Consider the following 14,604-nt stretch of genomic DNA (forward strand, 5'->3'; position numbering starts at 1 on the left):
TCTCTCTCGCTCCCTCTCTGGGTCTCTCTCTCGCTCCCTCTCTGGGTCTCTCTCGCTCCCTCTCTGGGTCTCTCTCTCTCCCTCTCTGGGTCTCTCTCGCTCCCTCTCTGGGTCTCTCTCTCTCCCTCTCTGGGTCTCTCTCTCTCCCTCTCTGGGTCTCTCTCTCTCCCTCTCTGGGACCACAGGACTGGCAGAGGAAGCTGTCCCAGCTGGTCCCAGAACAGCAGAGGCTGACGGAGCGTCTGCGCAGCATCGGCCAGAACAACCTCCCCTGTGGGTGATCCATGGCCTGTTGGGGACAGTAAAACGTATTGCAACGCCACGGAGCAGCGCATGGACATAGCCAGGCTCTGTGTCAAGCACCTCTATTGTGAACTCTATGAACTTACTGAATGTTACTCATTATTCACCCATTTAGGAGACGATTTTAAGCACGTTACCAGTTTATTCAGACACATGTCATTAAGGACGTAGAAGAGTTCATCTGTGTTCATACTGTATGTACAGGCCTCCTCTATTTCTTTATCCGTCTGTGAACTAATAGGCGGTTATACTCTTCGGTTATACTAAGATCCAGTTCCAGTGAACCGGGATGCATGTCATTACGGAGCAGCCCAGTAGGGGATCAGGTTAGGCTGCCGACCCTGTTGTGCGGGCACTGAACCCATAAACTTCGGGCCGGGTGGCAGAGCGACCCCTAACGACCCCGACCGCACCCTTGTCGCCCCCCCCCCGCAGCCGTGACCCTGGCCACGCTGGGCAGCAGCGTGACGGAGAAGGGGGTGACCTGCCGCCGCCTGAAGGACCAGCTGGACACGCTGGAGCGGGAGACCACGGATAAACTGGGACAGATGGAGCAGTACAACAAGGAGCTCAAGGTGTGTGTGTGTGTGTGTGTTTGTGTGTGTCCTCATAGCAGGAACTGTAAAGCCTCTCCACAGGTATATTTGCTTGGAGGGCAGATTAATAGGGGAACGGTAAGCAACTTGAAAGATGAACGCAACATCTGTTAACCTGTGCTCGGTTGGACTTCAGAAGAGTGTGAAGTCTGAACAGCTTATCAGCATTTTTTATATAGATCCTGTGAATAAAATATTAGTATCGACATACATATTCTGATCATTTTGCAGCTTCAGAGGCTTGAGATGGGTGTGTACATCTGGGATTAAGTTATATACTATACTATATGAGACATAATACAAAGTGAAAATACTCTGCTACTGCTTTGAAGCGGAATCTACCGCAGTATCGATTCAATTTCCAAGGATCATTTTGCCTGGGGTCGGTCAGGTGGAACTAATGGGGAGAAATTCCTGTTAAACAGGACACGGTAACTTCTCTCCTGGGGCTAAAAAACACGTTGTTATCCAACCTATGTGTTGATAACACACACACACACACACTCACACACATGCACGAACAGAGACACACACACACTCGCACGCGCGCAAACAGTGACACAAAGCAATGAAAACTGGATATCTCCAAGGAATACGTCCTCGGGGAATACGGAGTGACATAATGTCTTGTCAGCACAACAAACACAGGGTTGTGTACGTGTTGTTATTAATCGCCTACACTTGTGATTTCACCAAAATCAACACTGCTTGTTCTTCTCTTGTCAAAAACTAACTGTTTGCAGTCTTCTAATGGCTCTTTTTGTCTCCTTCCTGCCATTTTCCGTATCTCACCCTGTACCTTTTTACTTCAAAACCTTTTCATCTTTCACTCGTTCCTGGCTTCCATTCCACTTATCTCACCGCCCGTTTCCCCTCCGTGCTTCCTCTCCTATTTCTCTTTGTCTCTCTCCGTCTTTCTCTCTCTCTCTCTCGCTCTCTCTCTCTCTCTCTCTCTCTCTCTCTCTCTCTCTTTCTTTCTTTCTTTCTTTCTTTCTTTCTTTCGCACTCTTTCTCCTTCTTATTGTCCATGTCATGTATTTACGTTTCCTCCCTCCTCTCTCTTTCTCTCTCTCCTGCCCTTATTCAATGTCAACGTTTTCTCTCTCTCTCTCTCTCTCTCTCTCTCTCTCTCTCTCTCTCTCTCTCTCTCTCCTCCTCATGCTGCATGTTTTGTGTTTATTTTCCTCACCTGTCTTTCACCCTCCCTCCCTCTTAAAATTCCAACCTACCCCTCCTCCCTCCCCCCTTTCTCTCTCACCCCTCTGCGCCGCCGTTGCCGTGGTAGTTTGGGGACATGGATGATTGCCTCCTACGGGCTCTGCTGTCCCTGCTGACCTGTCTCAGCCAGCTCTTTCTCCTCATCAAGGTTACTCCTAACTCCCAACCAAACCCCCTGGTTACCACCCACCCACCCTGCCCTGACAGACCCCCGATCCCCGCTCCGCCACCACCACCCTGCATCCTGCACTACTGTCGGTTGTTTCTCCCCCTCTCCCCTGCCCGCCGTCTCACGCTGGTGTTCCCCTGCTTGTCGTGTCCCTGGTTGCTCCTTCCGTGTAATGTTTAGCTATCGCTCGTGCTCTCTGACACCTTGCGTTCCTTGTGGTGGAGGATGCCCACTTTGGTACGACATTTCCTCCCACGTTTATTCTTTGTGGTCGTTGTGTGTTTATTTCCCCCCCCCCCCCCCCCCGTGGAACACGTTTTAGGTTGAAAACACACACTGGACATCTGCACCGTTTGCATGTTGTCTGTTGGATGCTCTATGTGCGTGTGTTTGTTTTTTTGTTGGTATAGTTGTAATAAGTGCTGTTCCCATCAAGCCATTTTGAATGTCACAGGCTACCGCCATCTCTTACCAGGCTACTTTTTGATTAATGACTTCATTATAAATAAATGACTTATTTAATTACTTGCGATTGCATTAGCACGCGTGCGACTGCGACTACAAGATATCACATCGCTGCGTGCTTGTGTGTGTTAAGCTATAGCGACACGTGCGGTAATTAGCATGTCTCGCTAACGCGCGCATGCATGCTGCCGTGTGTGTGTGTGTGTGTGTGTGTGTGTGTGCGTGTGCGCGTGCGGTGTGTGTGTGTGTGTGTACATTTCTGTAGTGTTTGTGTGGGGGAGGATGCTTCTCGCTGTAATTAGCTCTTGTCACTAACACAACCACCACCGTGTCATCTCAGGAGCTGAGGGAGAAGCAGGTGACTCAGCAGGCCGCCCTGGACGACTTGTGCCGCGTCAAGGAGCAGAAGCAGAGGGAGCTGCAGAGGCGCCGCGAGGAGGAGAGCGAGAGGAAGAGGAGGGAGGAAGAGGAGGCAGCCAGGTGTGCAGGAATTTAATGATAAGGCTGATGCGTGTGACTTTGACTTCTTTTTTTTTTCCTCGTCGTTGACGTAATGAAACGACGCGAGTACCGTGGTTGATTCAATCCCATAGATGCAAATGAGCATCACACTGGGAGTCACAATATTTGAGTCTATACTGCGTTCTTTAGGGTCCGATCACACAGAACAGTGTTTTCAGTCGTGAAAAGCTTCGCTCATGTTTTACCACTCAAACCTACTCCGAGAACAACCAGAGCTGTTCTCATAAAGCCCTCTTCACTCTGCCGTTGCGGCGTGGTGCGGTGTCGATTGGCCCCTTGTTGTTCATGTATCATTTGGTTTCTGAGTTACGTTTTCTCCAGATTTGTGCGCAGATGCCTTCAGACGGCTCTGTTGTCAAACCAAATAAACAAACTCAGGTACAGAGGGTTAGCGTTTTGTCCCCCAGAGTTTCACCACCACCACCACCATCTGGACGCGCCATCTTGTACACCCACAGAAGTACCACTAATGAGGGGGAATCGGCTGGCTCTGTCCACGGTGGGAGGAGCGTTATCTTATCAAGCTGTCCTGCATTGGGGTGCATCAACTTCCTGTTTCCTGTTTGGTTCGCAGACGGGCCAAACTGGAGCAGGAGCGGCTGGAGCAGCAGCGCAGGGAGCAGGCGCGGCGGGACAAGGAGGAGGAGGAGGTGCGGCAGAGGAGGCTCCTGGAGGAGCAGCGGGCCAAGCAGAGGGAGGAGGAGGAGAGGGAGGCGCAGGCCCGCCTCCGCGCAGCCCAGGAGAAGGCTCAGGAGGAGGAGAGGAGGCGGCGGGAGCACGAGGAGGAGGAGGAGGAGGAGAAGAGGAGGCTAAAGGAGGAGGAGGAGCGAAGGCGGCGCGAGAAGGAGGAGAAGGAGGCGAAGGAGGAGCAGGAGAGGAGACGCAAGGAGCAGGAGCGACGGCGGAAGGAGGAGGAGGCGGCGGAGGAGGAGGAGAAGCGGAGGCAGGAAGAGGAGAGGACGCAGAAGGAGGAGGAGCGGAGGAGAAGGGAGCAGCAGCAGCAGAAGGAGGCGGGGGGAGGTGGAGCGTCGGCGGTGGTGATGACCGTCTACAGAGCGCTCTACCCGTTCGTGGCCCGCAACGCCGACGAGCTCAGCCTGGAGGCCAGCTGCCTCATCGAGGTAGAGGACACACACAAACGCGTTCACGCGGCACAGCACAACCTTTGACCTTGAGATCCCTCTCCTCAGGACGTCACTGTTCCATGCCCTGACCTACTCGTGGAGCTAAATATTTTGTGCCGTGAAATAAGCAATACATTCTCATTACCCTTCCACAAAAGGGAGAGATGCAACGTTTCTCGATGTATATTTTTGTTGAATATTAGTTTTCAACGGCCTAGTAGTGAAGCATACTACAAACAGGAATGGCATGTGCATAAATATACATATGTTTATGTTTAAGTTGTTATGCTGCTCATCCCATGATCCCCCCTGTCCCCCTCTAAATACAATATGATATCATATACTATATATATATATATATATATATATATATTCTATATCATATCATCACTATTTGAATACATTTCTTCATTTGTGGCAGGTGGATGAGGCCACTGTGGGTGAGCCCGGCTGGCTGTGCGGGAGTTACCGTGGAAACCGGGGCTGGTTCCCCCAGAGTTATGCGGAGAGATGTGCTGCTGCTTCCTCCACCTCCAGCACCACCAACACCTCCAGCTCCAGCGAGGCAGCTCCGCCCGCGTCCCCGGCGGGTCCTCTTCCCCCGCAGACAGCTGTCAGCGGGTAGGTCAGCTCATCCGTCCGGGACGGACGACCCACTACTACTACTACTACTACTACTACTACTGCCTGGGTCTTCCAAAGCAACCCCGTCCTTCTGTTGGTTAACGTTTCTCTGTTTGTTGGGGAAAATGCAAAGGATTTCACCAGCATGACACCATCTATTTTGTGCGGTGCCCTTTTCCTCTCGGTTGATCCAATTTGGAAAAGTTTTTTCTCCACTTTGTTTCTCATTGTCGTCTTTTTCTCGGTTTGGTTAATCCATGCACGGCTCGCACTCGACACGGTTTCATAACAATATACACAAGGATTCAGCCCATTACTCAATGTGGATCCCATTGAATAACAAAAGCCTTTAGAAATGTATTTATAGCGCATTGCAGGAGAAACAACTTTTTCTATTTTTTTTCTGTTTGTTTCATGTGTACAAAGGTTGTCGTGATGATGACAACGGTACGTTCGTGAGATGCTCCGTTTTCCTCTCCGTCGCTCCCGTTCAGAAAAGGCTTTTGTCTTGTATTTAGATGCTGCAGACACAGCGGTTGTTCAGGTGTTTTCTTCCAGCCCTCCTCAAAGTCCTCTGCTCTGTGTTCACCCAGGCTTGCAGACGGAGCCATGGCAGAGGCAGGCCCCAGCCGCGCCGGCCCCCCGGTCCCACAGTCGTCACATGTAGGAGAACATTCACTATTTACATATCGGCACTCAGCTCTCGCTCACTCGGCCCTCTGGAAGTGAGGTCAGCGAAGGACAGATATTTATAGGACAGGGTTATTTCTTTATGAAAGTGTAGCGGAGAGGGGGGTTGTGGGTTTGGTCTTTTTGAGAAAAGGCATTTGTTGAATAACTAAGTTCAGTCAAGAAACTGATAATAAACTATAGATGAAAACATCAGTGTTCTAGGTCTCAGTCTAAACCAAGCAGTTAAAACAATGGGATCGGTGTAGCACACTTAAGTCCCTGACAGTTATATGTGGGCTATAAATTAGCCTCGACAGTCATATGGACTGCTGCCGGCGTTAGAATGAGGTCTGGCAGGGGCAGTTCATTGGCTGACACAGAAACACACAAAAACACACCACATCTCAACAACTGGACCCGCAGAGTATTTTTAGCCCTGTTCCTACGGGCATCAGGGTCGTTCTCCTCCGAGGTCTAGCACACATTCACGGAGCTCCAGCCAGAAGCCTCCCTGTTAGTAGGTCTGGCATGTATAGGACGTGTCTGATGGATGAGCTACGACGTTATAGGGTTATATTTGTCCTGGGCTGGAGATCAAAAAATATTATTTTTTAATAGATGCAACAGTTTATTTTCTGCTTTCCTATAATCCTGACCTGGCCTCTGGCCTCTCTTCTCTGCTCTCTCCCCTGCCCTCCTCTCCTCTTCCCATCCTCTCCTCATCCTCCTCACCCCTCTTCTTCCCTCTCTCTCTCTCATCTCTTCATTCACTCTTCATCCTCTCCAAACCGCTCTACCCAACCTCTCTTCATTCGCTCCTAATCCCCTCCTCTCTCCTCCTCTCCTCTCCCCATCCTCTTCTCCTCTTCTCCTCTCCCCCTCTGCTCCTCCTCTCCCCATTTTCTCCTCCACTCAATCCTCTCCCCATCGTGTCTTCTATCATCGCTCTATCGTATCCTTTTCTCTGCTTCCTCCCTCCTCTTCTTCTCCTCTCTCTCCCTCCTCTTCTCCTCTCTTTCCTCCTCCTCCTCCTCCTCCTCTAGCACGGGGCTCCTCTGAGGGCCCGGGCGGTGACGTCGTGGTCGTCCGCCTCTGACGCCCAGCCGGACCCCTCCCCCCATGGAGGCGGCGGCGGCGGCGGCGGCGGTGATAACATCACGGCGCTGCTGAGCTTCTCCCAGGGTGATGTCATCAGCGTGCTGCAGCAGAGGGAGGACTGGTGGCTGGGGCAGCTCGCCGGAACCCAGGGATGGTTCCCTAAAGATTACGTCACTCTGGAGCCGGATAACACAGAGTAGGACGATAACAGGCGATTATATATACACGTTCCTGTTTTGATGTTTTCGTGAGGGGTTCATCTCTCAGGGGTGAGGTAGGAGGCAAACTTAAACTCTTTTTCTTTTTGATTCCAGCACGGAAGGCTCCGACACCTTAGATGCTGTTCAGCTGGAGGGTAAGTCATCGCTATCGTTTTTTGAATCATCTCTCAAAGGAAATAAGACATGAATTCCCACGGAACGTTCGGATCGTTGCTGCCGGTGTCACGGTGACTGCAGTGTCTAAGCTTTTGATGTCAACGCGACGCTCGTACTGCAGCGCAATTGAACGAGCAGCTATAATACGTTTGACTGATCGATAGGTGTAAGTGGTGGATGATGAACGCTCGCTGCGTTTATGTTTCTCCGTCGTGCCCCAGACTTTGTGGCCCTGTATACCTACGAGAGCCCGGAGGCCGGCGACCTGACGTTCGACGAGGGGGACGTTGTCATGGTGACGGAGCGGGAGGGGGAGTGGTGGAGGGGCTGCATCGGAGACCGCGCCGGCGTGTTCCCCTCCAACTACGTCAGGCCCGTGGAGCCAGAGGTGAAGTCACTGCATCCACGCATACGTAAATGGAATGGACTGCATTTATATAGCGCTTTCATCCAAAGCGCTTCACAACATAGGCTAACCTTCACCCATTCATTCACACATTCACACACCGACGGCGGTGTCAGCCATGCAAGGCGACAGCCGGCTAATAATAATGTATTTGTGTAAATGATGTGGTATTTATATTTACATTTCAACAGATTTCAAGACCTGGAGGACCAGTCAAAAAACCTGGTGAGGACTTAATATGCACGCACACGCATGCACACACACACATAAAAACCCCCACTCTTCCTCTAGACACCATCATGTGAGTGTTATCGCTGGCGCTGACGTGTGACGTCCCTCATGTTTTGCCAGAGATTGCCCAGGCGCTGGTCAACACTGTTGCCCCGACAGCTCAGCAGCTCAGCCTGTCGCCAGGGCAACTGATCGTGGTTCTGGCCAAGAACTCCACCGGCTGGTGGCTGGGGGAACTGCAGGTTGGTCTTTATGGTGTCTGCTTATTACATCTTTTGAGGGAGAAATATGTTATACCTAAAATGTTTAAACCCTAAAAAAAAAATGAAATAATACTTGATTTGAGTTCTTAATTTATTCAAAAACAACTTTATAATTTATTTTTCTTGTCAAAATCTGGTTTACTTTCCAGTCCATGCTGAGAAAAATGTCCCATAAAGAGAGTAAAATTAACCTTAAAATATACCGTCGTTCTATACAAAGAATAGAAAATATGTAGCAAGACAAGACAGCATATACGACAAAGATACCAGCCCTAGGCCAACTTAATGAGGAGACTGTCAGAGGTAAAGGCTGGGCAAAAACAAAAAAATGTCTGTCTATCGCCCAGCTCCAATATAGCCCAGGAGGACTAGCCAATCAAACACTGCAGAGGGCAGCTTGTGCGGAGGCTGCCGGCTCGTTAGGGGCACACAGCTGTGGCCCCTTTACCAACGAGTGGTTTTATAGTCCAAATTCGACTCCCTCTTTATTCTCTGTTTGGAAGATCTTCAGTCAGTTGCAATCCTTAAATTGTTATATTTTATTTGTAGAAGTAATACATCACAGGTTACACTTTGTATTTTTATGTTGTAATGATGTAATGATTCCTGTAGAATTGAATCACAATTATGACAAGCTTGATTTTTTTTTTTGGGGGGGGGATTATTACACACATTGTTATTATTGGTTGATTATAAATATGGGTTGGTGGTTATTATTATTCATTAAGTATAGTTTTCAAAAAATAAAATCTTAACCTTTTCCCCCTTTTTTGTTTGTCATTCAGTCATTTATTCGTCATGTATTACCTCACCTGTGTAACTACTGTTGAGAGAAGGGCGTCTCATGATTGGTTCTCCTCAGGCCAGAGGTAAGAAGCGACAGAGAGGCTGGTTCCATTCCTCCAACGTCAAACTGCTGGGCCCCACCAGCGGCAAGTCGACTCCTTCTCCTCTGCCAGGTAAGCCCACCCAGCAAGCGCTGAACAGAAACACTTAGTGGGGGTCTACAGGTGGTGAGGTCCATAGCCCTAAACACACACCTTTGGAATGAATCAACGAATAATTACAATACATGAATGGAATCCAACCCCACCATGCAAGTTATAATTCCCTCCAATAAATATTTTATTTCTATTCATATATATGAAGTTCTTTTTTTACCAACTCAAAACATAACAACCTTTAAAAATGTAAGATAATGTGCTGTAAAGTATAGTTTTAATATATATATATATATATATATATTTATTTTTTTTTGACACAAACAACTTTAAACAACATGCATGATTGATGGAATACTATACAAGTATTCTAGATGGTATTGTAGTATTCTTCCCTAATAAATCCCTCCCTCCGACCCCCCTCAGTGTGCCAGGTCATCACCATGTACGACTACACGGCGGCCAATCAGGACGAGCTCAGCTTCTCCAAGGGTCAGCTGATCAGCGTCCTGGACAAGACCAACCCTGATTGGTGGAAGGGCGAGGTCAACGGAGTCACTGGCCTGCTGCCGACCAATTACGTGAAGATGACGACCGAGTCTGACCCCAGCCAGCAATGTGAGTGGACGAATCACACGTTTTCTAACCCTAACCCTAAGTTTCTAACGGTGAGGGGAATGCTATGCATTTAACATGGATCAAATCTGAATATATTCATATTATGTCTGACGGGGTGACTTGGTTGACTTCAGATCCAGTGGGTAGTTTATCCATGTCAGAGCAGGGAAATGAGGACTTTGGTGAGTATGTTTTGGTTTGGTGTTGTTGTGGTGTCAATTCTTTGTTTGGGGGAAACTGGCCTCATGAGATGGTACATGTTGGTACATGTTCACATCTGAATGAATGACTGAATGAATGAATGGGGCCCCACCATGCACCCTCCACTCTCTCACTGTTTTGGGACATCATTATGTTCAAATGTACTTCAGTGCTGTCTGTATTTACACTTTACACACTCACTGTACACACTGTACACAGTCGAGAAAGGTAAAAAAAAAAAAACTCTTCAGAGACACACGAAAAACCATAAAAGTGTTTTCCCATTTGTAATGTCCTGACCCGTTAACTTACTTGTCTATTGTGTGCCAACTGAAAGCAATCAGCAATCACCTCCATGATCAATGTGCCCGCATGTGAAAAAAAAACCCTGTGAAGTTCCAACGTGAATAATCCCCCAAAAATAATCAAACTGTGTTTAACGCCTGTTGTCTCTCTCTGTCTTCCACCCTTCCGCCATCTCACCCTCTTCCCCCTGCCACTCCTCCACTCCATGCCCTCTGTCTTTGTTTGTTTCCTCCTCAGGACAGTAACGCTGGCTTTGCTTTCTTCTCTGCTCCTCTTCCTCCTCCTCCTCCTCCTCCTCCTCCTTCTCCTCCTGCTGCTGCTCCTTTACTTCACGCTTCTCTCTGAGCCAATCAGAGCTCGGATTGCCCTGTCGCAACAGGAAGTCCCGCCTCTCGGCCAGAACAAACCAAGCTCTGCGCTTTTTCCGAACCTCATTTCAGGACCGTGGCGTCCCGTCCTCTCTTTGGTTCTGTTTTTCCTTCTTCTGTGTCCGTTTTGACTGCTGCTTTGTTTTTCTAACTGCTCCATTGAACTGTTTACTGTTTCGTTCCTTCTATCTCCCCTCTTCCTCCCTTCCGGTCTTTTCTAAGTCCTCTCTGTTCTACTATTTCCCTCGAGTTACTAACGCAAATGAAAGGGTTGAGAAACCTTTATCCCCTCTGACCCATCATGTCAAAAGGCATGGCAAAGAGTTTATAAACACGATGTAACTGTTGTATCTGTCTCTAGTTGTGTCTAACTCTGTCCAAAGTTATAATTTATCTAGTTTTATAAATAGAAGCTTTTAGTCAACACGCTAGATATTTTTCCGCAGAGTCGATCATTTTTGCACTAACAAAGTGAAGACTTCCTAGGAACTAAAAAGGACCAATGTCAAGCATCCCAGTTTATGACTCATCAGCGGAAATAACCTTGTCCCTCGCCAAGTACATTGCCAGTATTCAAATAACATTGTACCATCATCATATATTATTGTTTGCTCGGAATACAGTTGAGAAGCGTTCCACTCTGAAATGTAATACACACACCAGCTAAAACAAAAACTAAACAGGCAGTTGTTAATGTCACAACAATGACAGCAAATGTCTTCCGGAACGTTCTTGTGACCTCCGAGTTTCCTCATCCACACCTATGCAATCACCTGGCTAGCGCAAGCCCTCCTACCCCCCACCCCGAGCCCCGCCCAACACCAACGGTGCTTCTCTAAAGACTGACGGTGGACGGTGGATGGTGTTAGCGGTGATCGATTAGCAATGCCTGGTAACCTCTCTTCTATCTCTAGGTTCAATGTTCCGTGTTCTATGACATACGATGTGCCTCACTCTGGTCCTTGCATAAGTTGTACATAAATCTGACAATAAAAGAGATTTTAACGTTTGTTTGTTTGATTTGTGTGTGTGTGTGTGTGTGTGTGTGTGTGTGTGTGTGATTTGCTCAAGAGTTTTGCTCAATTGTTAGTGCTTGACACTGCCACGGTTAGGAGTTTGATTTCTACTGCATGCATGCACTTGGGTTGTCAGTATAATTGTATTATTATTGTATAATTGTGAGCATTAATCTACATACAACACAAGATTTCAACCACAAAACTAAAGAGAGAAAGTGTGTGTGTGTGTGTGTGTGTGTGTGTGTGTGTGTGTGTGTGTGTGTGTGTGTGTGTGTGTGTGTGTGTGTGTGTGTGTGTGTGTGTGTGTGTGTGTGTGTGTGTGTGTGTGTGTGTGTGCGCTGCAGGGTGCGCTGACCTGATGAGCTTGGACAGCATGACCCCCCAGGAGAGAAAGAGGCAGGGCTACATCCATGAGCTGATCCAGACCGAGGAGACCTACGTAGAGGACCTGGAGCTGGTGCTGGAGGTACATGCACACAGACAGACAGACAGACAGACAGTAAACACACACACAAAGACAGATGGACAGACAGACAATAAACAGACAGACAGACAGACTGTAAACACACTCACACAAAGACAGACACACAGACAGAGTGTAAACACACTCACACAAAGACAGACAGTGTAAACACACTCACACAAAGACAGACAGACAGACAGTAACCACACACAAACACCAGAGTGTAAACACAGCCATATGAAGACTCAAGGGAAATAATAAATAATTAGTCCTGAGCAATGATTAGGCATTTAGTCTCTCTCCCTCCCTCCCTCCCTCCCTCCCTCCATGTGATCAGGTGTTCCATAAGCCCATGTCCGAGTCGGGCCGTCTGACCCCCACAGAGATGGGGACCATCTTTGTCAACTGGAGGGAGCTGATCATGTGCAACACCAAACTACTGAAGTAGGTCAACATCACTGTACTGTAGGCGCCATTCAGGCGTCGGCATCGGCCAGCCTGACGATCCACGTGTTATTCAGAGAGGGCTCTTGAAACCGTCTTGGACCGTTGTGTGCGTACCCAGGGCCCTGCGTGTGCGTAAGAAGACGGGGGGAGAGAACATGGCGGTGCAGGTGATCGGCGACCTGCTGGCCGCGGAGCTGGCCCACATGCAGCCCTACATCCGCTTCTGCTCCTGCCAGCTCAACGCCGCCGCCCTGCTGCAGAGGAGGACCAACTCGGAGCCCGACTTCAAGGACTTCCTCAAGGTGCGCCGAGCTCCCCTCTATCCCGCTCCAGTAACACAACCACCACAATACGGTGTTTTTTTTTTTGTGTGACTCCATGAGGTGAGCCATTGTTGATTTTACAGACTCACCTATCAATTGTCAAATCTTAGCACTTGTTTCTATGGATATCTTTACTGTACCGACAGCTGTATATCTTTACTGTACCTATATACTGTACCTATATTGCTTCTCTCTCTTCTGACAAATGTACTTATGTGAGTCGCTTGGGATAAAAGCGTCTGCTAAATGCCCTCAATGTAAATGTAAATTAAAATGTAAATTTAATTTGCATGAAATTACATAAGGTAGCACATCCTATCATCGTCAATAAATAACTAACAATCAGCAATTTCTTTATGGTGCTCATTCCCCAGTCCTCAAAGTAGTCACCCATCATCTCTCTCTCTTGCTTTCTCTCTCACTCTCCCACTCTCTGAGCAGAAGATAGCCACTAACTACCGCTGTAAAGGGATGCCCTTGTCCAGCTTCCTGTTGAAGCCCATGCAGAGGATCACACGCTACCCTCTGCTCATAAAGAACGTAGGTGGACACCCATTTTGTGGTCAAGCAAATCAAAAATATCGACATTTTTTGAAAGTAACTTTCAGAGTCATCTCTTTGTAAACATCATCCCTTTTGTCTCGTCTTTGATTGTTTCATTATTTTTCTCTCTTGTTTGTTTCTCATTCGCTCTCTCTCTCGTTCTCTCTTTCTCTCTCTCTCTCTCTCTCTCTCTCTCTCTCTCTCTCTCTCTCTCTCTCTCTCTCTCTCTCTCAGATCCTGGAGAACACCCCCGAGGGCCACGTGGACCGGGGGGCCCTGCGGGAGGCCCTGGAGCGGGCGGAGGAGCTGTGCTCTCAGGTCAACGAGGGGGTCAGGGAGAAGGAGAACTCTGATAGGCTGGAGTGGATCCAGACCCACGTCCAGTGTGACGGTCTCATAGAGGTACGCAGGAACACGGGGCAAGTGCACCACGTGAGCACTCGCATGTCGTAATAGACACGTCCAATTCATGCGCTGTCAAACTGTTGTTTTTAATACTATTTTTAAATAGTGGTAAGTAATGGTCATTATTTGCCCTTTGAGAGGGATTGTAGCTTGGATGATGGGCGATACAAATAAAATGGGTTTGAACTTTTATTCTTGCCATAATTACATTGAGTCCTCGCTGCGTGTATATGTACAGAGCCCTATGCTAAACGCACAAGTTTAGTCATCCGCATTCACCTTTTAGTTCAGGGCGATTTTGAATGCAAAGGAGTCCACGCCAAACGAGTACATTTCTCAGCACGGGGCGTCTCCCCAGCCACCGTCGAACCCCCAGGCACTCTGCCGGTTGATCGTCCCGGGACCCTCATCGTTCCTCTCTCCCACCCCCCTCTCCCCTCTCTTCCTCCTCCTCCTCCTCCTCCTCTCATCGGCCCGCAGCACCTGGTGTTCAACTCGCTCACCAACTGTCTGGGGCCGCGCAAGCTGCTGCACAGCGGCCGGCTCCACAAGACGCGGGGCGGCCGCGAGCTCTGGGTCTTCCTCTTCAACGACTTCCTCCTCCTCACCCACAGCCCGGCCAAGTCCTTCTCCTCGTCCTCCTCGTCCTCCCTGGCCTCGGACCGGCTCTTCAGCCACAAGGCCAACGTGCAGCTCAAGATGTACAAGACGGTGTGTGCGTGCGTGTGTGTGTGTGTGTCACCGTTTTTTGGGTTTGTTTTTTTTGTGAGGCGTTAATGTGGTTAGTCGTCGATTTCTGTAAACTCCATTACACTGCGTAAACAAAACTGAAACCAAATCTAAACACGGGGCCCCTTGGGGCATTGTTTTTAATTACAAGTGACGCCATGCGTGCACGTCGT

At 48.7% G+C, this 14,604-nt stretch overlaps 1 protein-coding gene across 1 annotated transcript; it reads left to right on the forward strand.

Moving 5' to 3' along the window:
• Positions 1-185: 185 nt before the first annotated feature.
• Positions 186-14,413, forward strand: LOC311377425 (intersectin-2-like; the record flags this gene model as incomplete). The annotated part of the gene is made up of 19 exons (XM_084491319.1): positions 186-273; positions 739-878; positions 3,092-3,231; positions 3,848-4,394; positions 4,819-5,018; positions 5,615-5,684; positions 6,737-6,987; positions 7,106-7,146; positions 7,390-7,556; positions 7,766-7,799; positions 7,926-8,047; positions 8,931-9,027; positions 9,436-9,627; positions 11,866-11,987; positions 12,322-12,428; positions 12,550-12,733; positions 13,196-13,294; positions 13,532-13,699; positions 14,183-14,413. Coding segments are annotated over 19 exons (3,000 nt in total), but the record flags the coding sequence as incomplete, so codon positions are not given.
• Between the last annotated feature and the right edge of the window lie 191 nt (positions 14,414-14,604).

This window comes from Micromesistius poutassou (assembly GCF_964030765.1).
Source record: "Micromesistius poutassou genome assembly, contig: SCAFFOLD_5718, whole genome shotgun sequence".
Lineage (NCBI taxonomy): Eukaryota > Metazoa > Chordata > Actinopteri > Gadiformes > Gadidae > Micromesistius > Micromesistius poutassou.